Source organism: Cydia pomonella, chromosome 2, assembly GCF_033807575.1.
Source record: "Cydia pomonella isolate Wapato2018A chromosome 2, ilCydPomo1, whole genome shotgun sequence".
NCBI classification, from domain to species: domain Eukaryota; kingdom Metazoa; phylum Arthropoda; class Insecta; order Lepidoptera; family Tortricidae; genus Cydia; species Cydia pomonella.
Window position 1 is genome coordinate 13,852,501 of NC_084704.1, and position 14,395 is coordinate 13,866,895.

The 14,395-nt window shown below is 35.9% G+C and overlaps 2 protein-coding genes across 4 annotated transcripts in view; one reads left to right on the top strand and one right to left on the bottom strand.

Annotated features, from left to right (window-relative positions):
* Window positions 1-711, bottom strand: part of LOC133530336 (calponin homology domain-containing protein DDB_G0272472) — a 61,900-nt gene extending 61,189 nt beyond the window's left edge. The window contains exon 1 of the mRNA XM_061868248.1: window positions 537-711. Within this exon, the coding sequence (XP_061724232.1) occupies window positions 537-579 (43 nt within the window). The 5' untranslated portion in view covers window positions 580-711. The remainder of the gene's footprint in view (window positions 1-536) is intronic.
* A 9,067-nt stretch (window positions 712-9,778) lies between these two features.
* Window positions 9,779-14,395, top strand: part of LOC133534446 (uncharacterized) — a 46,263-nt gene continuing 41,646 nt past the window's right edge. The window contains exon 1 of one of the 3 annotated variants that reach the window (XM_061873566.1): window positions 9,779-10,164. In XM_061873566.1, coding sequence (XP_061729550.1) covers window positions 10,107-10,164 — 58 coding nt within the window. In that variant the 5' untranslated portion in view covers window positions 9,779-10,106. The remainder of the gene's footprint in view (window positions 10,165-14,395) is intronic. The other 2 variants (XM_061873568.1, XM_061873567.1) reach the window with 2 other exon arrangements.

Sequence of the window (14,395 nt, forward strand, 5' to 3'; positions counted from 1 at the left end):
AAATTGTGGAGAAAGTATGTAGATATAAATGCAAAATTCATCAACTTGACATCTAATGTTGCCTTAAATACAGAAATGTCAGAACAATCATATGGTGCATATGACTCAAGTATAGCATCATAAGGTCAACAAATGATTAAATATACATTACATAAGGCAACTTGGTCACGAAATAGCTCTCTAGACTACAAAAAAAAAAGAAATAACGGTATTTTAGCGATGGAATTGGCCAAAATTTAGGTTCAGACCATGAATATTGCATGGAATGACATTAGTACTCATTTTTAGCACATTCCTGCGCACTTGTAACTGTCTGGCACGCATTTAGCTAATAATAGAACATACCACGACGCTAAAAAAGACGCCTAATAAAGATAAAAACAAAACATAACACTTGCGACGGGCGAACCACTGCGGACATTCTCGAAAGCGGTGCACAGACCCACGACGTGGGGCCACGACACGGTTTAGGGTTAGACGGTATTTAAACACTTATTACACATAACAGCACGTTTTAACTTTTATTGCACTGATACCTTTACTTTCAGCGGTTTCCGCAATATTCACGTCATCAACCATCTTGCTGGATGACAGTCACTCACTAATTCACTTCACTTTTTAATCGAACATATTCGAAAACTCATACTTCGTTCACTATTTTCAGCCAGACAGCCAGCCAGCGATCTATACGACGGACACTGCGTTCCGTTCGCTGCTAACGAAATATGAACGAAACGCATTACGTATGCGGGCAACGTCAATGAATTGCTGGGTTTGTGTTAATAGCACTTCGTATAATTTATCAATTGATACAGTGCTTAGTATTTTTTAAGCATATTATAGATAATACTGCTCTAAATAAAGTTTTTAAATATGTAATGTAAATTTCAAAAGTATTAAGATGGTATTGGGTAATAGCGACACCTAGTGGATTACCCAGACACTCATTTTGTTAACATAAATGTCAACGTCAATTTAGTGTTCTTTAAATTTACATGGCATCAGCGCCATCTCGGTTTTATTTACTGTTTTAACTTGAAGGTTGATGTGTATATAATACAGAACTTCATAATAAATGAAAGCTGGATGTTTAGATGGCGCTGATATAACAGTTATACCACCATCTTTTGGGTGAATAACTAACTTAAGCGATGCAAAATTAATACGCTAGGTGGCGCTACATCGTCGGATGAAAAAACGTTAACTTTGTGCGTTATCCATTTTTGAGCTAAATCGTTTTTTAATTAGGTATTCCTGATACACACTGGCTGGAGCCATAAAGCAAATTTTAGCTTTGCCTGTTGTATATTGAATTTTTCATTATTATATTTTGCCTTGAAATATTGTTAAAATAAAAAACTTACGTATATTTCCTGATAATTAATTTTATAGTAGGACCACAAAGAGGTATCTTTACACTCCAATTATTATTGAGAATAATTAATATGTAGTTTAAATTCCGACACGTTCCTACAATCGCCAGCGGAAACTACCATCCTCAGTAAAATCGTATACCATCAAGGCAAAACACGCCAAACGGCGTTAGATTTCTCTCATTTGTGATGAATGCAGGCATAATGTTTTTTAAGTAGGTAGGAACGAGTAGGTATTAGGTATCTCTACCTACGTATCAACGTCTCTGGATTTTGGTAGTTACCAATCACAGCTAAGGATGCTTACATTCTAGATCTGTGGTATGTACTTAAAGGTATGATAGGAACACAGCAAAGTAAGATTCACTACACTATTCTCTCTAAAATTAAAGTGCAACTAAACGTTATTAATTCGTGTCCAACACGACCATAGCTTCGCAGTAGAGGCACGACCGGGGGACTAATGTGGCTGTAAGTACCTACCTACTTACCTGCAAACAAAGAGTTTCTAGTACCCATACACTTAATAAATCTTTGCTACCAACATAGAACAAAACGGTCAGATGAATTTGCTTCCACTTTTTGTGCAACGCACAAACGACATGATTGTCTCAACTCAAGTGCGTTTGCAAAACCACTGACTCACTCTGGGAAGTTTTTACGTAGGTCAAGTTGCAAAATACCTATCCTTCTAATTTAAGTTTTTAGCACCATTTTGAAAGTATTAGCGCGGAGGGCAAATGATGGATGAGGTTCCCATTGTATTTATCATAGGAACAAAAGGAGTATACAGTGAATAACCACGACTTTTAAACATACCTAAAATCCGGCCGACCTAGAGCAAGACGAACCATGTTCCAATGGTTCCGTAGTTGCTCGTCAGTCACAATAAGCGTGCTTAAAATGAGGTTTGTGAACCCAAACCACAGTTCGATCACTCCCAAATAAAGCACGTCGACTTTATTAAAACTTCAAAAAGTCAGCAGCTTCCCTATAATAAATATTACAGTTGTAAAGTATTGTTTCGTACCTACAAAAGGTTATATTATATAATTTATATACCACTAACGCCACAGATTATATCTTGGATCCCCTGATGGCACAACGGTCCTGATCATGAATGTATCTTGGCTAGTCACCGTTGTAACTTGGTCAAATTAAGTTTTCTATTACTTACTCTTATTTTATTGTAAGCTCATAAAATGCATGTACTTACCAAATCACCAAAATTAATCATCATCATCATTCATTCTTATTTATTAGTTTACCTACACATGTCAAATATTCGTCAATTCTACAATAAAAGTACTTAAAAGTAAAAGAGGGTGCGGAGTGTTAGCGTATGCATGTTTTCTACCCACGCAGTATAAAAAAACACTTATCAAAGCAAACATAAACCAAAAATCTAGCTAAGCTATGGTTAATATACATCAAAAAAATATTTTCCATAATGTCATTCTCCAGAGAGGAAAATGGGGGCTACGTTTGTATGGAGATACGGCCGTTCCCTTTCCTCTTAACGAACCGTTGGACCATTGGTGTTCTCAAAATACTAATTACCTTAATTGCCACGAATTTATATATTATGATTCGTCACCTATAGGTAAGTAAATCCTGTAATGCAATAACCGCTGTTTTTTGCATTTTTGAATAAATTACTTAGCCGCATTATTTGCCCTATTGCAAGATTTTCGGAGACGATGAGCTTAACTTTACTTTTCGATGGCCATGCTTGATTTGTTTTTTAATGATGACGTCACGTTTAAATTTGAGTAGTGTACTCTCTAAGATTTTGCGACACGGACTCTTTGTAGGGTTCCGTACCAATAAGGTATAAGGGGTTGACATTTGTATGGCGGTCAAGTTTTATTTTAAGCTAGGAACTTGAAACTTAAAAATTGAAAACAAGTAATTTCAGTATTTTTGGAAATTCATCCTGTAAGGAGGTTAAAAAGGGGATAAAAGTTTAAATGGAGATCAAGTCTTATTTTAAATTCGGAACTTGAAACCTCATGAAAAAGTATTATTCTATATTAAAATAGAAGAAATGTAATTTCAGCGTTATTGGAAATTCATCCCCTATTTAACCCCCTTAGGGGATGAATTTCCATGAACGTTTGTATGGGGAACAAGTTCTATTTTAAGCTCGGGCCTTTAAACTCAGTGAAAACATTAATAATATTAAAATAGAAGAAAAGTTTTGACAGCGTTTTTTGAAATTTTGTTTGCCAAGGGGGCCAAAAGGAAATGAAAACATTTAAATAAATTACGAAATAGTTATTTACGATACAAGTGCAAACATATAGGAAATTCGTAACGAGTGGCGATAAATTTAAACACGACCAAAGGGAGTGTTTTAAATCGACACGAGTTGCGAATTACGTATTCGCACATTTGTCGTACAACGTTTTACAGTACATATGACCCTTTAAATTTTCGACATTGTTATATAATGTACTAAGTTACACACTAGTGCGGAAAAGTAGCACCATATGTACTGTAATAGTACATTATAATACAAGTATGCTAAGTTGGTCATTACACACGAGGCGATATTGTGCGCGCGAGCTGTAAGCGAGCGCGCAATAAGAAAGCCGATGTGTGTAATGACCAATGCATACGCGTTTCATACGACGTTTTTCAACACACTTGCGAGGAAAAAAACAAAACTTATAAATTAGATTTTTTTGTCAAAACAGTAAAAGTTTTTCAAAATGGTGACTCACCATTTTAACATCGAATAATTGCACCAAAGCGTGCTGGGCTTGTAGGCACTTATTCGCCAGTTCATGCTACCAACACGTTTTCCAAGAAAGACTGGGCGTTTTTGCTGATTTTCCATTGAATAAAAGTTTCATATGCCGCCAGTTATTTTTCACCCGATTTTGATGGTAAACGGCTATCGTTCTCGACTCTTGCCTCTATTAGTATTACTGGCAGCGTCAATTTTATGTGTTCTACATTTCCAATGCTTGACAATGACATTTTGACAAAAAAAATTCACCCCTACTATACGTGTAAGGGAGGTACCCTCAAAAAAAAAAATTTTAGATTTTATTGTATGACTTTGTCGGTTTTATTGATTTATATATCCATGCCAAATTTCAGCTTTCTAGCACTAACGACCACGGAGCAAGCCTCGGACAGACAGACCGACAGACAGACAGACGGACATGGCGAAACTATAAGGGTTCCTAGTTGACTACGGAACCCTAAAAAGCACGAGTGTTTATAATATACTGAAAAAGCACGCGTGTTTAATATGAGTAATATAGGATTATGAGCCAAAAATAGGTGGAATAAAAACGCCGTTTTGAGCAAGTGTGTTGAAAAAATAATTTCAGCATTTTTGAAAACCATCCCCTAATAGGGTTAAAAAGGGGTTGAATGTTTGTAAAGGGAATGATTTGAATAGGGACTTGAAATTAGTAGGAAGAGAAAATATTAGAAAGTACGAAAAATTCAGCCCCTAATAGGGTTAAAAAGGGCTTGAAAGTCTATTTCTCGAAATAAATCCACGCGAATGAAGTCGTGGGCAAAAGCTAGTTTTTTTATTATTATTATAACGAGCCCATTGTGTCCCACTGCTGGGCAAAGGCCTCCCCCCTCTTCTTACACTCATCTCGGTTTTGAGCTACGACCGACCGAATACGAATAGCTAGTACTTAAATAATTGCAAAAAAAGACTAAAAAGCGGCCAAGTGCGAGTCGGACTCGCCCATGAAGGGTTTCGTAACATTTATAACGTATTAAAAAAACTACTTACTAGATCTCGTTCAAACCAATTTTCGGTGGAAGTTTGCATGGTAATGTATATCATATATATTTTTTTGATTTTTCATTCTGTTATTTTAGAAGTTACAGGGGGGGGGGGGGACACACACTTTTTCACTTTGGAAGTGTCTCTCGCGCAAACTATTCAGTTTAGAAAAAAATGATATTAGAAACCTAAATATCATTTTTGAAGACCTATTCACAGATACCCCACAAGTATAGGTTTGATGAAAAAAAATTTTTTTTTTAATATTATGACGTATTAAAAAAAAACTACTTACTAGATCTCGTTTAAACCAATTTTCGGTGGAAGTTTGCATAGCAATGTATATCATATATTTTTTTTAGATTTTTCATTATTTATTTATTTATTTAAGAAGTTACGGGGGGGGGGGGCACAATTTTTTTTTTAATATATTATAGGACATTATTACACAAATTGACTAAGTCCCACAGTAAGCTCAATAAGGCTTGTGTTGAGGGTACTTAGACAACGATATATATAATATATAAATATTTATAAATACTTAAATACAAAGAAAACAGCCATGACTCAGGAACAAATATCCATGCTCATCACACGAATAAATGCCCTTACCAGGATTTGAACCCGGGACCATCAGCTTCGTAGGCAGGGTCACTATATACCCACGAGGCCAAACCGGTCGTCAAAAATTTACAACTTTGGAAGTGTTTCTCGCGCAAACTATTTAGTTTAGAAAAAAATTATATTAGAAACCTCAATATCATTTTCAAAAACCTATCCATAGATACCCCACACGTATGGGTTTGATGAAAACATATTTTTTTAATTTCAGTTCTAAGTATGGGGAACCCCCAAAATTTATTGTTTTTTTTTTTCTATTTTTGTGTAAGCATCTCAATGCGGTTCATAGAATACATCTACTTACCAAGTTTGAACAGTATAGCTCTTATGGTTTCGGAAAAAAGTGGCTGTGACATAAACGGACAGACAGACGGACATGACAAATCTATAAGGGTTCCGTTTTTTGCCATTTGGCTACGGAACCCTAAAAAGAGATTCAACGTAGGTTGTACATAAAAAACCATTATCTAAATTGTTATCATATTAAACTTAACGGTATTCTAAATAAATGTTTAAGTTCTTTAAACAATAAAACGAGTTGGTCTGTGAGGTGATTAGTTACTGACTAACCACGAGTTTCGAAAGCGACCTTGTGTAAGTGCAGGGAAAAACCGAAAAACCACACCTGAGACGAGTGTTTTAAGTGTTTTAATGGTGCATCCGTAACAAATTAGTAGAATATCTATAACTAAAATAGATCCTGGTGGAAAGTTATTGAACCAAAACATACAAGGTGTAACAATAGTTACTTGTGTCCCAAGGGAGGAAAAGTAGGAAATTGCGTGCCGCGCGTAAAATTGTTAACCGAGCCGAAGGCGAAGGTGGCAAACACGCGGGGTGAAATGTCCTACGTTTCCTCCCGTGGTGCGCATACTATTTTTCTGCTCGACGGAGGCGGAAAGCGGCAACTTCGTTTAGCGCAGCGGGAGCAAAGTTGACGCTGTCCGCCCGGAAGGCAGAAAAAATAATGAGGATCTACTTAAGGGCATATTCGTTATCGTCATTCATTAGGAAAAAGTAGAATAAAAAAATTACCAACAAATATTTGGACTTTGTATGGAGAGTTGGCTGTCTTGGACGACCTGCCCCATAGAAAAAACAAAAGTTTTTACGCCAATATAATGTTTTCCTACGTTTTCTTAATCAGAACACGATAGATACCAAATATGTCCTTCAACGGATCGGTTCGGACTTCAAAAAAAAAAAAAAATTTTTTCAAAATTTAATCTGTTTATTTCAATTTTTTGTTGAGGTACAGTCAGCACTCAGTTATAATCTCTATATTTGGAGATTGTGTTAACTAAGTTTAGCCTTAACTAAGTATATAATTAGTCCTGTTGGCAGTTAGTGTTTACATGTTATTATAATACTATTTGTAACAAAATTAATTCAATTAATCAGTGCTTTCTTAAGTGTACTCTTTATTTTATCAGGATGTTTTTCTAAAGTTTCTACTACTTGTTTGGGTAAGCTGTTCAGGATATTAGGCAGGTATGTTGGCCAGAGCCTTTTCCCATATTCATTGTTACTTTTAGTTATTTTAAAGTATGGTTCATTGGTTAAGGTCCGGAGGTGGGATGGTCTCCTATACCTGTCCAGCTGCCCCAGCAAGTGTTTATATTCTAATATTACAGCAAGTTTTACTTTGTCATATACACTAGATATTCTACAGTATTTAAACAATTTGTGATAATTATTTTTATATTGAAGTTTTATTTTCAAGGGAACTATAGTTTTTAGTAATCTTATTTGAATATCATATATTTTTTGTAAGTATGTTTTATATGTTCTCCCATAGCTAGAGATACCATAGTTAATTACAGAGTCTGCAAGTGCCATGTACAATAGGCGTAGTACGGAGTATGGCATTTTATGTTTCAATATACTAAGGTTACTTAAAATTGCCCTGAGTTTGTTGCACACATGTTCAACATGTGGACCCCAGTTAAATTTGGTGTCTATTTTAAGGCCTAGGTAGGTATGTTGATCAACTACTTCTAGTTTTTCACAGTTACAATATGTTGGCCCTGTGTGCATACATACATGGTCATGGGCTACAATTCTAGGGGTATATGGGGACTTGATTTATATGGAGCGGTCGTCCACTTTCCTCTTAAACATAATGCCACATAAACAAAACAACCCTGTCGAGAATACGTACACCCGCCCCTTTAATAATGAGCAAACGCGGGGAAATCCTAAAGAAAGGCCAGGTCAAGAGCACCCTAAATCGACGAGCGTGTATGAGGAATGTCATGAAAGTGAAGGAAGCGAAAGAGGTATGTCAGGATCGTAGCAAGTGGAAATCCGTGGTCTCTGCCTACCTCTCCGGGAAATAGTCGTGATTATATGTATGTATGTATGTAAACGTGATTTTTTAATAGTACATTGTGCAACGAGGGGGGTAAGTGAAATTTCGGACACGAGGCTGATCATTCCCGACAGCCGCATCAGGCTGGAGGGAATTAAAGACCCGAGTTTGCAATATTCTTACCCCCGGAGTTACACACAATGTTTTTCATCACACTTGCGAAGAAAAAACTAAATTTAACGCGAAATAATTCTTAAATACGGTGACATATAAAACATTCGCCCGTCATTTTGTAATTTCTTGGCAGGTAAGGCATCGACGACACAGACCTATTCGGCATTCAGCCACGATTGAAAATTATGTAAAAAAAAAGGCTGTTAAATTAATCAAATTAAATAATTTTAAACATAAACAATAATACTAAATTATAAACGTCAGTATTTTAAAAGTAAAACTCATGTATGGTACTTGGTTCTCATTGGTGCTCATTTAAGCTATAACTAAGCTTTTTTTTCACAATCCATAACTCCTGCGGGAACAAAATAGGCCTTTGACCTTCAGCACACCTGCATGAAATAAGATCGTTTTCGAGCAAATGTTATGAAAATAATTTTTCATTGGTCAATCTTACACAAATCGACCTAGTCTTAAAGTAAGCTCAATAAGACTTGTATTGTGATTACTAGACGACGATATCTATTAATTTGCGGTTTCTATCACTCTAAAAGTGACATTTCTTCAACCTAAAACGTCGTATTTGCTAGATCAGATCCAGACCGAATCCAGATCTAATTCACAATCTATTATTAAAATCAGAATACGACTGTAAGACAAGTAAAAAATATAGCTCAAGAAAAATAAACCCGAATGAATGAATTAAGTTTATTCACAAGAAGTAAGTGTATATTATTGACCCTTGATATGCTCGGCCTTAGGGCATGTGAAAATTATTAAATTTGTATTGACACATTTCATGCATGTCAAAGCAAAATACGTTACATACCTACATGTCGTGTTTACTAAAACATCATCATCATCATCATCATTCGCTTGCCCTTATCCCATTCATTTGGGGTCGGCGCGGCGCAGCATGTCTTTTCCTTCGAGATTATTTTCCAGATAAATAGACACATTATTTACATCGAATAAAAAAAATCGGATAAATGCGAGTCGGACTCGCCCACCGTACTTTTTAATATTTTTTGTTATAGCAGCAACAGAAATACATCATCTGTGAAAATTTCAACTGTCTAGCTATCACGGTTCATGAGATACAGCCTCGTGACAGACGGACGGACAGCGGAGTCTTAGTAATAGGGTTGTTTTACCTTTTAGGTACGGACCCCTAAAAAGGACGTTCGTATGCACTTGCTTGGAAATGGGGAAAACGGTAATGCATGTTTGCAGGAATTTTTGCTTAAGTATTGAAGCGAAAATGTGTAGGTGGTATTGTATGTAATTTAAATGACTATAATTGTTGGCGGATATAGGTACTTAATTATTAACTAAGAACTTGTGACTCATTAAAAAATAAACTAATTATGATGTTAACTCAGAAATACCAGATCTGTGAGTTCAATGTTAATTTACTTTGCAAGTACAATTTCCAAGGGAACAGGTTTTGACCAATTTTAAAACAACGTGCATGAACACAAAACGCACGCATCACCCAAAGACATTAAGAAGGTTATCTGATCCATGGGTATTTTAAGTAAGTTAATTACTTTCCAATTTTGCTGGTTAGCGCAGTTTGCGATCAGGTTGTCTGCACACCTGAATAACACTGGCTGGTGAACGCAGTTGGCGTTTGACTTTCGAACGAGCGCCCGATGCGCGCGAAAAACGTAGCTGTCAAACTTTTGCCGCCATCCCTCGGCATATTTTGACGTTTGCGAATCATAAAACAAAATAAACTTTTGTTCATAAATCGTGGGTTGAATTTTAAAATTAATTAGTGTTATTTTAGTGTTTTTATACAATTTTCATAGTAATGCAGTGAAAAGTGTGTGTTTATTAAGGAACGTGTAAATTGGAATTAATAATGCAGCTTCTACACAACGCATGTGTTGCATGCTTGATTCTGCTGGCTGCGAGAATAGGTAAGCTATTTAAACCAGCTGTTGAACTAATTTAAATAAATCAAATGAAAGGTTAACCACATCGTTGCCAAAAATCTACTTTATTTATTGAGTGCCTAGTCATTTTTAATGAGAAATTTCAAGTTTTTTAATCGTGCTGCTATAATGCGCTCACGACCTTAGTCTCTGAGCTAGTTACTCGATTAAAATGATGAATGAACTCTACTCGAACGGTTTGATGTCCACTTATTATATTTAATAAACGAGACCTAAATGTTTATGTTCAGGTAACAAATTTTTATAAGTAAGTAATATCACTGATGACTTGAGAATAAAAGTTTATCTATTTCGTCCCCTTTTACTATGCAATCGATATAGGCATTAGAAGTACTTATAACTGGCATTTCATTCAAATGTAATTGATTACATACACTAATTGACACGAATTAACACTACATCAATTACTATGTTCAGTCGCCATCAGATATATCAGAGCGGCCAAGATGCTCAAAAATATCTGAACACGCACTCTAACACCTTGGCAATAGAGGCGTGTTCAGATATTTGTGAGCACCTTGGTCGCTCCGATATATCTGATGGCAACTGTACCTAAAGTACCTATTCATTTCATCAAAGTTAATTAGGCTCATTTAATAATTCGTATTAGTCATTACAAATTAATATTTCGTATCGGCCAATAGCAAAATAGAAATAAACTTTATCAGCCTTTAATAAGTGCTATATTAGCTCGTTAACGATCGCCTATCGATACTATGTTATATTGAATGTAATACTTTCGCGAGAGAAAGTGGTTACCAATTAACACTAAAGATCCGGCGTTTACGGCAACAGGTTGTGTCGTGGAGTTAGTAAACAAATTATAACATCACTCTCGATTTTCACATATTATCATAATAGACTTGTATACCATGTTGGCACCATTGGCTAACTGTTAGATGCTTAAATATTACGATGTCTGCTGGTCCGCTAAAGGTTACACTGGTAGGTATTGTACCTATAATTACAGTGATATCAGAGATCTGGAGAAAAATACTCCACAGCTCTCATATTAATACTTTTTTTTTTTATATCTATTGTCCGGGCAATAACCATGGAAAGCATACAAAGAAATAATGAAGTACGATATATCGGTTTAAAGGCTGTTAATAGGACTCACTAGTGTGTAGCGTGCTTTACAAGTAACGGTACCTTGTGTTTCATTGAGAAGGGCAGTCGGCGCTTAGTAGGACCCGGTCGGCCAGTTCCGCATCGATATTTTAAAAGCTGGGCACACACTTATCTAATAGAAATATTGGCTACACTTGCTAAATCTCTTGGACACATTCATTGTTTATTCCATACGTATGTAAGTTATGAGTAGAAATGATGATGAACGACGGATATATATATCTAGTTCACAAAAAGGTGTCAAATACTTCTTATTAGCTTTGGAATTTATTTCGATATATTGAGTCAGGTAGAGGTAATAATGATTATAGGCAGATACAAAGAAGATACAAGAAAGTAGACAATATTCATTATGTCAATTACTTAAATTATACTCACCTAAAAAAACAGAGACAATGAAATTGTATTACCTTGTAATCAAATTAATTGTCATACACTATTATATACGTAGCATTATGTACCCCAGGAATTGGGTGCATGTGTGACCGATGCGCGCACGCATAGCCCAGTGGTATCGTTACGCTTACGATGGTATGACACGACTGGAACATTAACACGGATACTACCGATCCATGCCAAATATGATAATAATGTGAATTGGGTTAGATGGTGGCAGTACCTACTCCTGGGAGCCTAGCTAAGATGACAATTGTACATCGACAAACGAATATAAAAAATGTATCGAGATGATTCATGTTAGGAAAAGTCACGTGACAACTTCCATACCATAAGTTTCGATTATCGTTTTCTATCAACTATTCTCATCTTGGCTAGGCCCTAATAATCGGTATCAGTCAGACATATCAGATAATCAGTAGCTCACAATTAACCAACAACTAGTACCGAATATGGTAAATAATGCTGATCGGTGGACCCTCTTCATAAAATTCCTAGTTTTTTTTATACTACGTCTCTGGCAAACAAGCATACGGCCCACCTGATGGTAAGCAGTCTCCGTAGCCTATGTACGCCTACAACTCCAGAGGAGTTACATGTTATATCATTACTTCCCGGGTTTGTTAACAAAGAAAAATATAAAAAGTACATTGTCTAGCTAAGCAACTGTGAATAATGCGCAAATCTCTCCGTGAGAATAGACCACGAAATTCTTTACAAAATTATGAGGAAACAACATAACATTTTTATAAATGATTGAAAGTTAAACAAGACGTATAACGTAGGTAGCGATGTGGCCAATCTGACCACTTTCCCTCATGAAGAAAGTTTTTAAAATTCTAGTGGCGTTCGGATTTGCATAATTATTTGGGACATAAGAAGCGAACAGTGATAGATGCATACGGAAATCGACCGAAAATAATATTAATAATCATGTTGGATTGGAGAGTTGATTACTTAACAATTTTGAATAAACAAATACTTATACAATATTAACAACTTGACTTGGATATATACTTCTTAATTTGTTTTCTAACTACTATGGCACTTATTCATTGGCACATGACTGTTGTACTTAAAATATAGCCTTAAATATACTCAGTTGGCCTTACCTTACATATACCAGTTAAACAACTAATAACGGAATTTATTGCCTTGAGCGGTAGTGTTGTAAGGAAATCGTCCTTCGAGAGTAGCGAATTCGAGACCATTTCTGTCAGTTTATGTGTAGAAATGTGCGAAACAAAAAATAAGAATGGTGTCCTGAGTAGTTATAAAACTAAAGGCCCGTCATTGTAATAATTAATTTTACTTGAAAATAGTTGAAACCCAAACGACTGTCGTAAGTACGTTCTTAATTTTTTTTTTCAATTGCAAGAAAATAGGCATAACTCATATGCTTAAAAGGTTACCTCAAACACATCAAGTTACTCGCTGCACCGGTGAAGCGTGAACAGATGAAAACGTCCGATTGTATTGTAATTATATAAATCCCACACTTCCACGGCATACGGCAGAAGTTATAGGTTATTCACGGCCGTTTAGCTAACATAATTGAGGAGAATTCTTTAAAATTTGGGTCATGCAAGAAGATTTTTGACACCGGACAATCATATTAAATAAATATAATTATAAATATGGGGACAATCTACCTAGCCCCAAACTAAGCAAAGCTATGGGTACTAGGCGACGATAAACCATAGGTACATAGATAAATACATACTTATATACATAAAAACACCCATGACTCAGTAACAAATACTTGTGTTCATCACACAAATAAATGCCTCTACCGGGATTGGATCCGGGACCATCGGCTTCATAGGCAGGATCACTACCCACTAGGCCAGACCAGTCGTCATATTCCTAATTATCCACTACTATTATCCATAGGCCTATCAAACATGCATATCCTGATAATATAACTCTTGGATAACCTCAAGATAATAGTTCAATACATTTTCTGGGTGGTTAACGAACGGTCATGTGTGTGAACTTTGTGACATACATAGACTGCCGATATTCAAATTCATCAATCTACGTCTATTGTCATAGACAATTTACGTAATTTTTTATAGTTGCAACTTGCAAGTAGGTAAGTGTATTATTAATAATTTAAGAGCTGCGTAAGTGCAGGCTGCCAAATTAGCCAATACACTGGAAATATTAAGCCAGAAATTACGACATAAGTAGGTTGGTAAATTCTAGAGTCGCCACAAAGATTCTGCCCGTCACATCGCTAGTCTGTAGTCTCATTTAGGTATTCCGAATAAAATTTTGGCGAACTGTTATAATCATGAAGGCGTTTGTTATCAACTATCGATGCATTGTGTGAAGGCCCTCTACCTACAAGGTAGATCGTCGATCTGGCCATGTAACTGTTAGTTGAGAGCACCCTACACCGGTCGTTGAGAACCTTGGTCCAGTAGCGAACCTTTTTCCTGAGCACAGCTTTTGGATGATAAGAGGATTGTAGTTTGTTTTTTAGAGTGGTTATTTATTTATCTATTTATTTATTTAATCTTTATTGCACAAAAGAAAACCTTATAGTACAAAAGGCGGACTTAATGCCATGAGGCATTCTCTACCAGTCAACCTTTAGGCAAAGCAGAGAGATTGTGGGCGGTGCTACTTTAACAACAACAACCAAATATAATACAATAACATA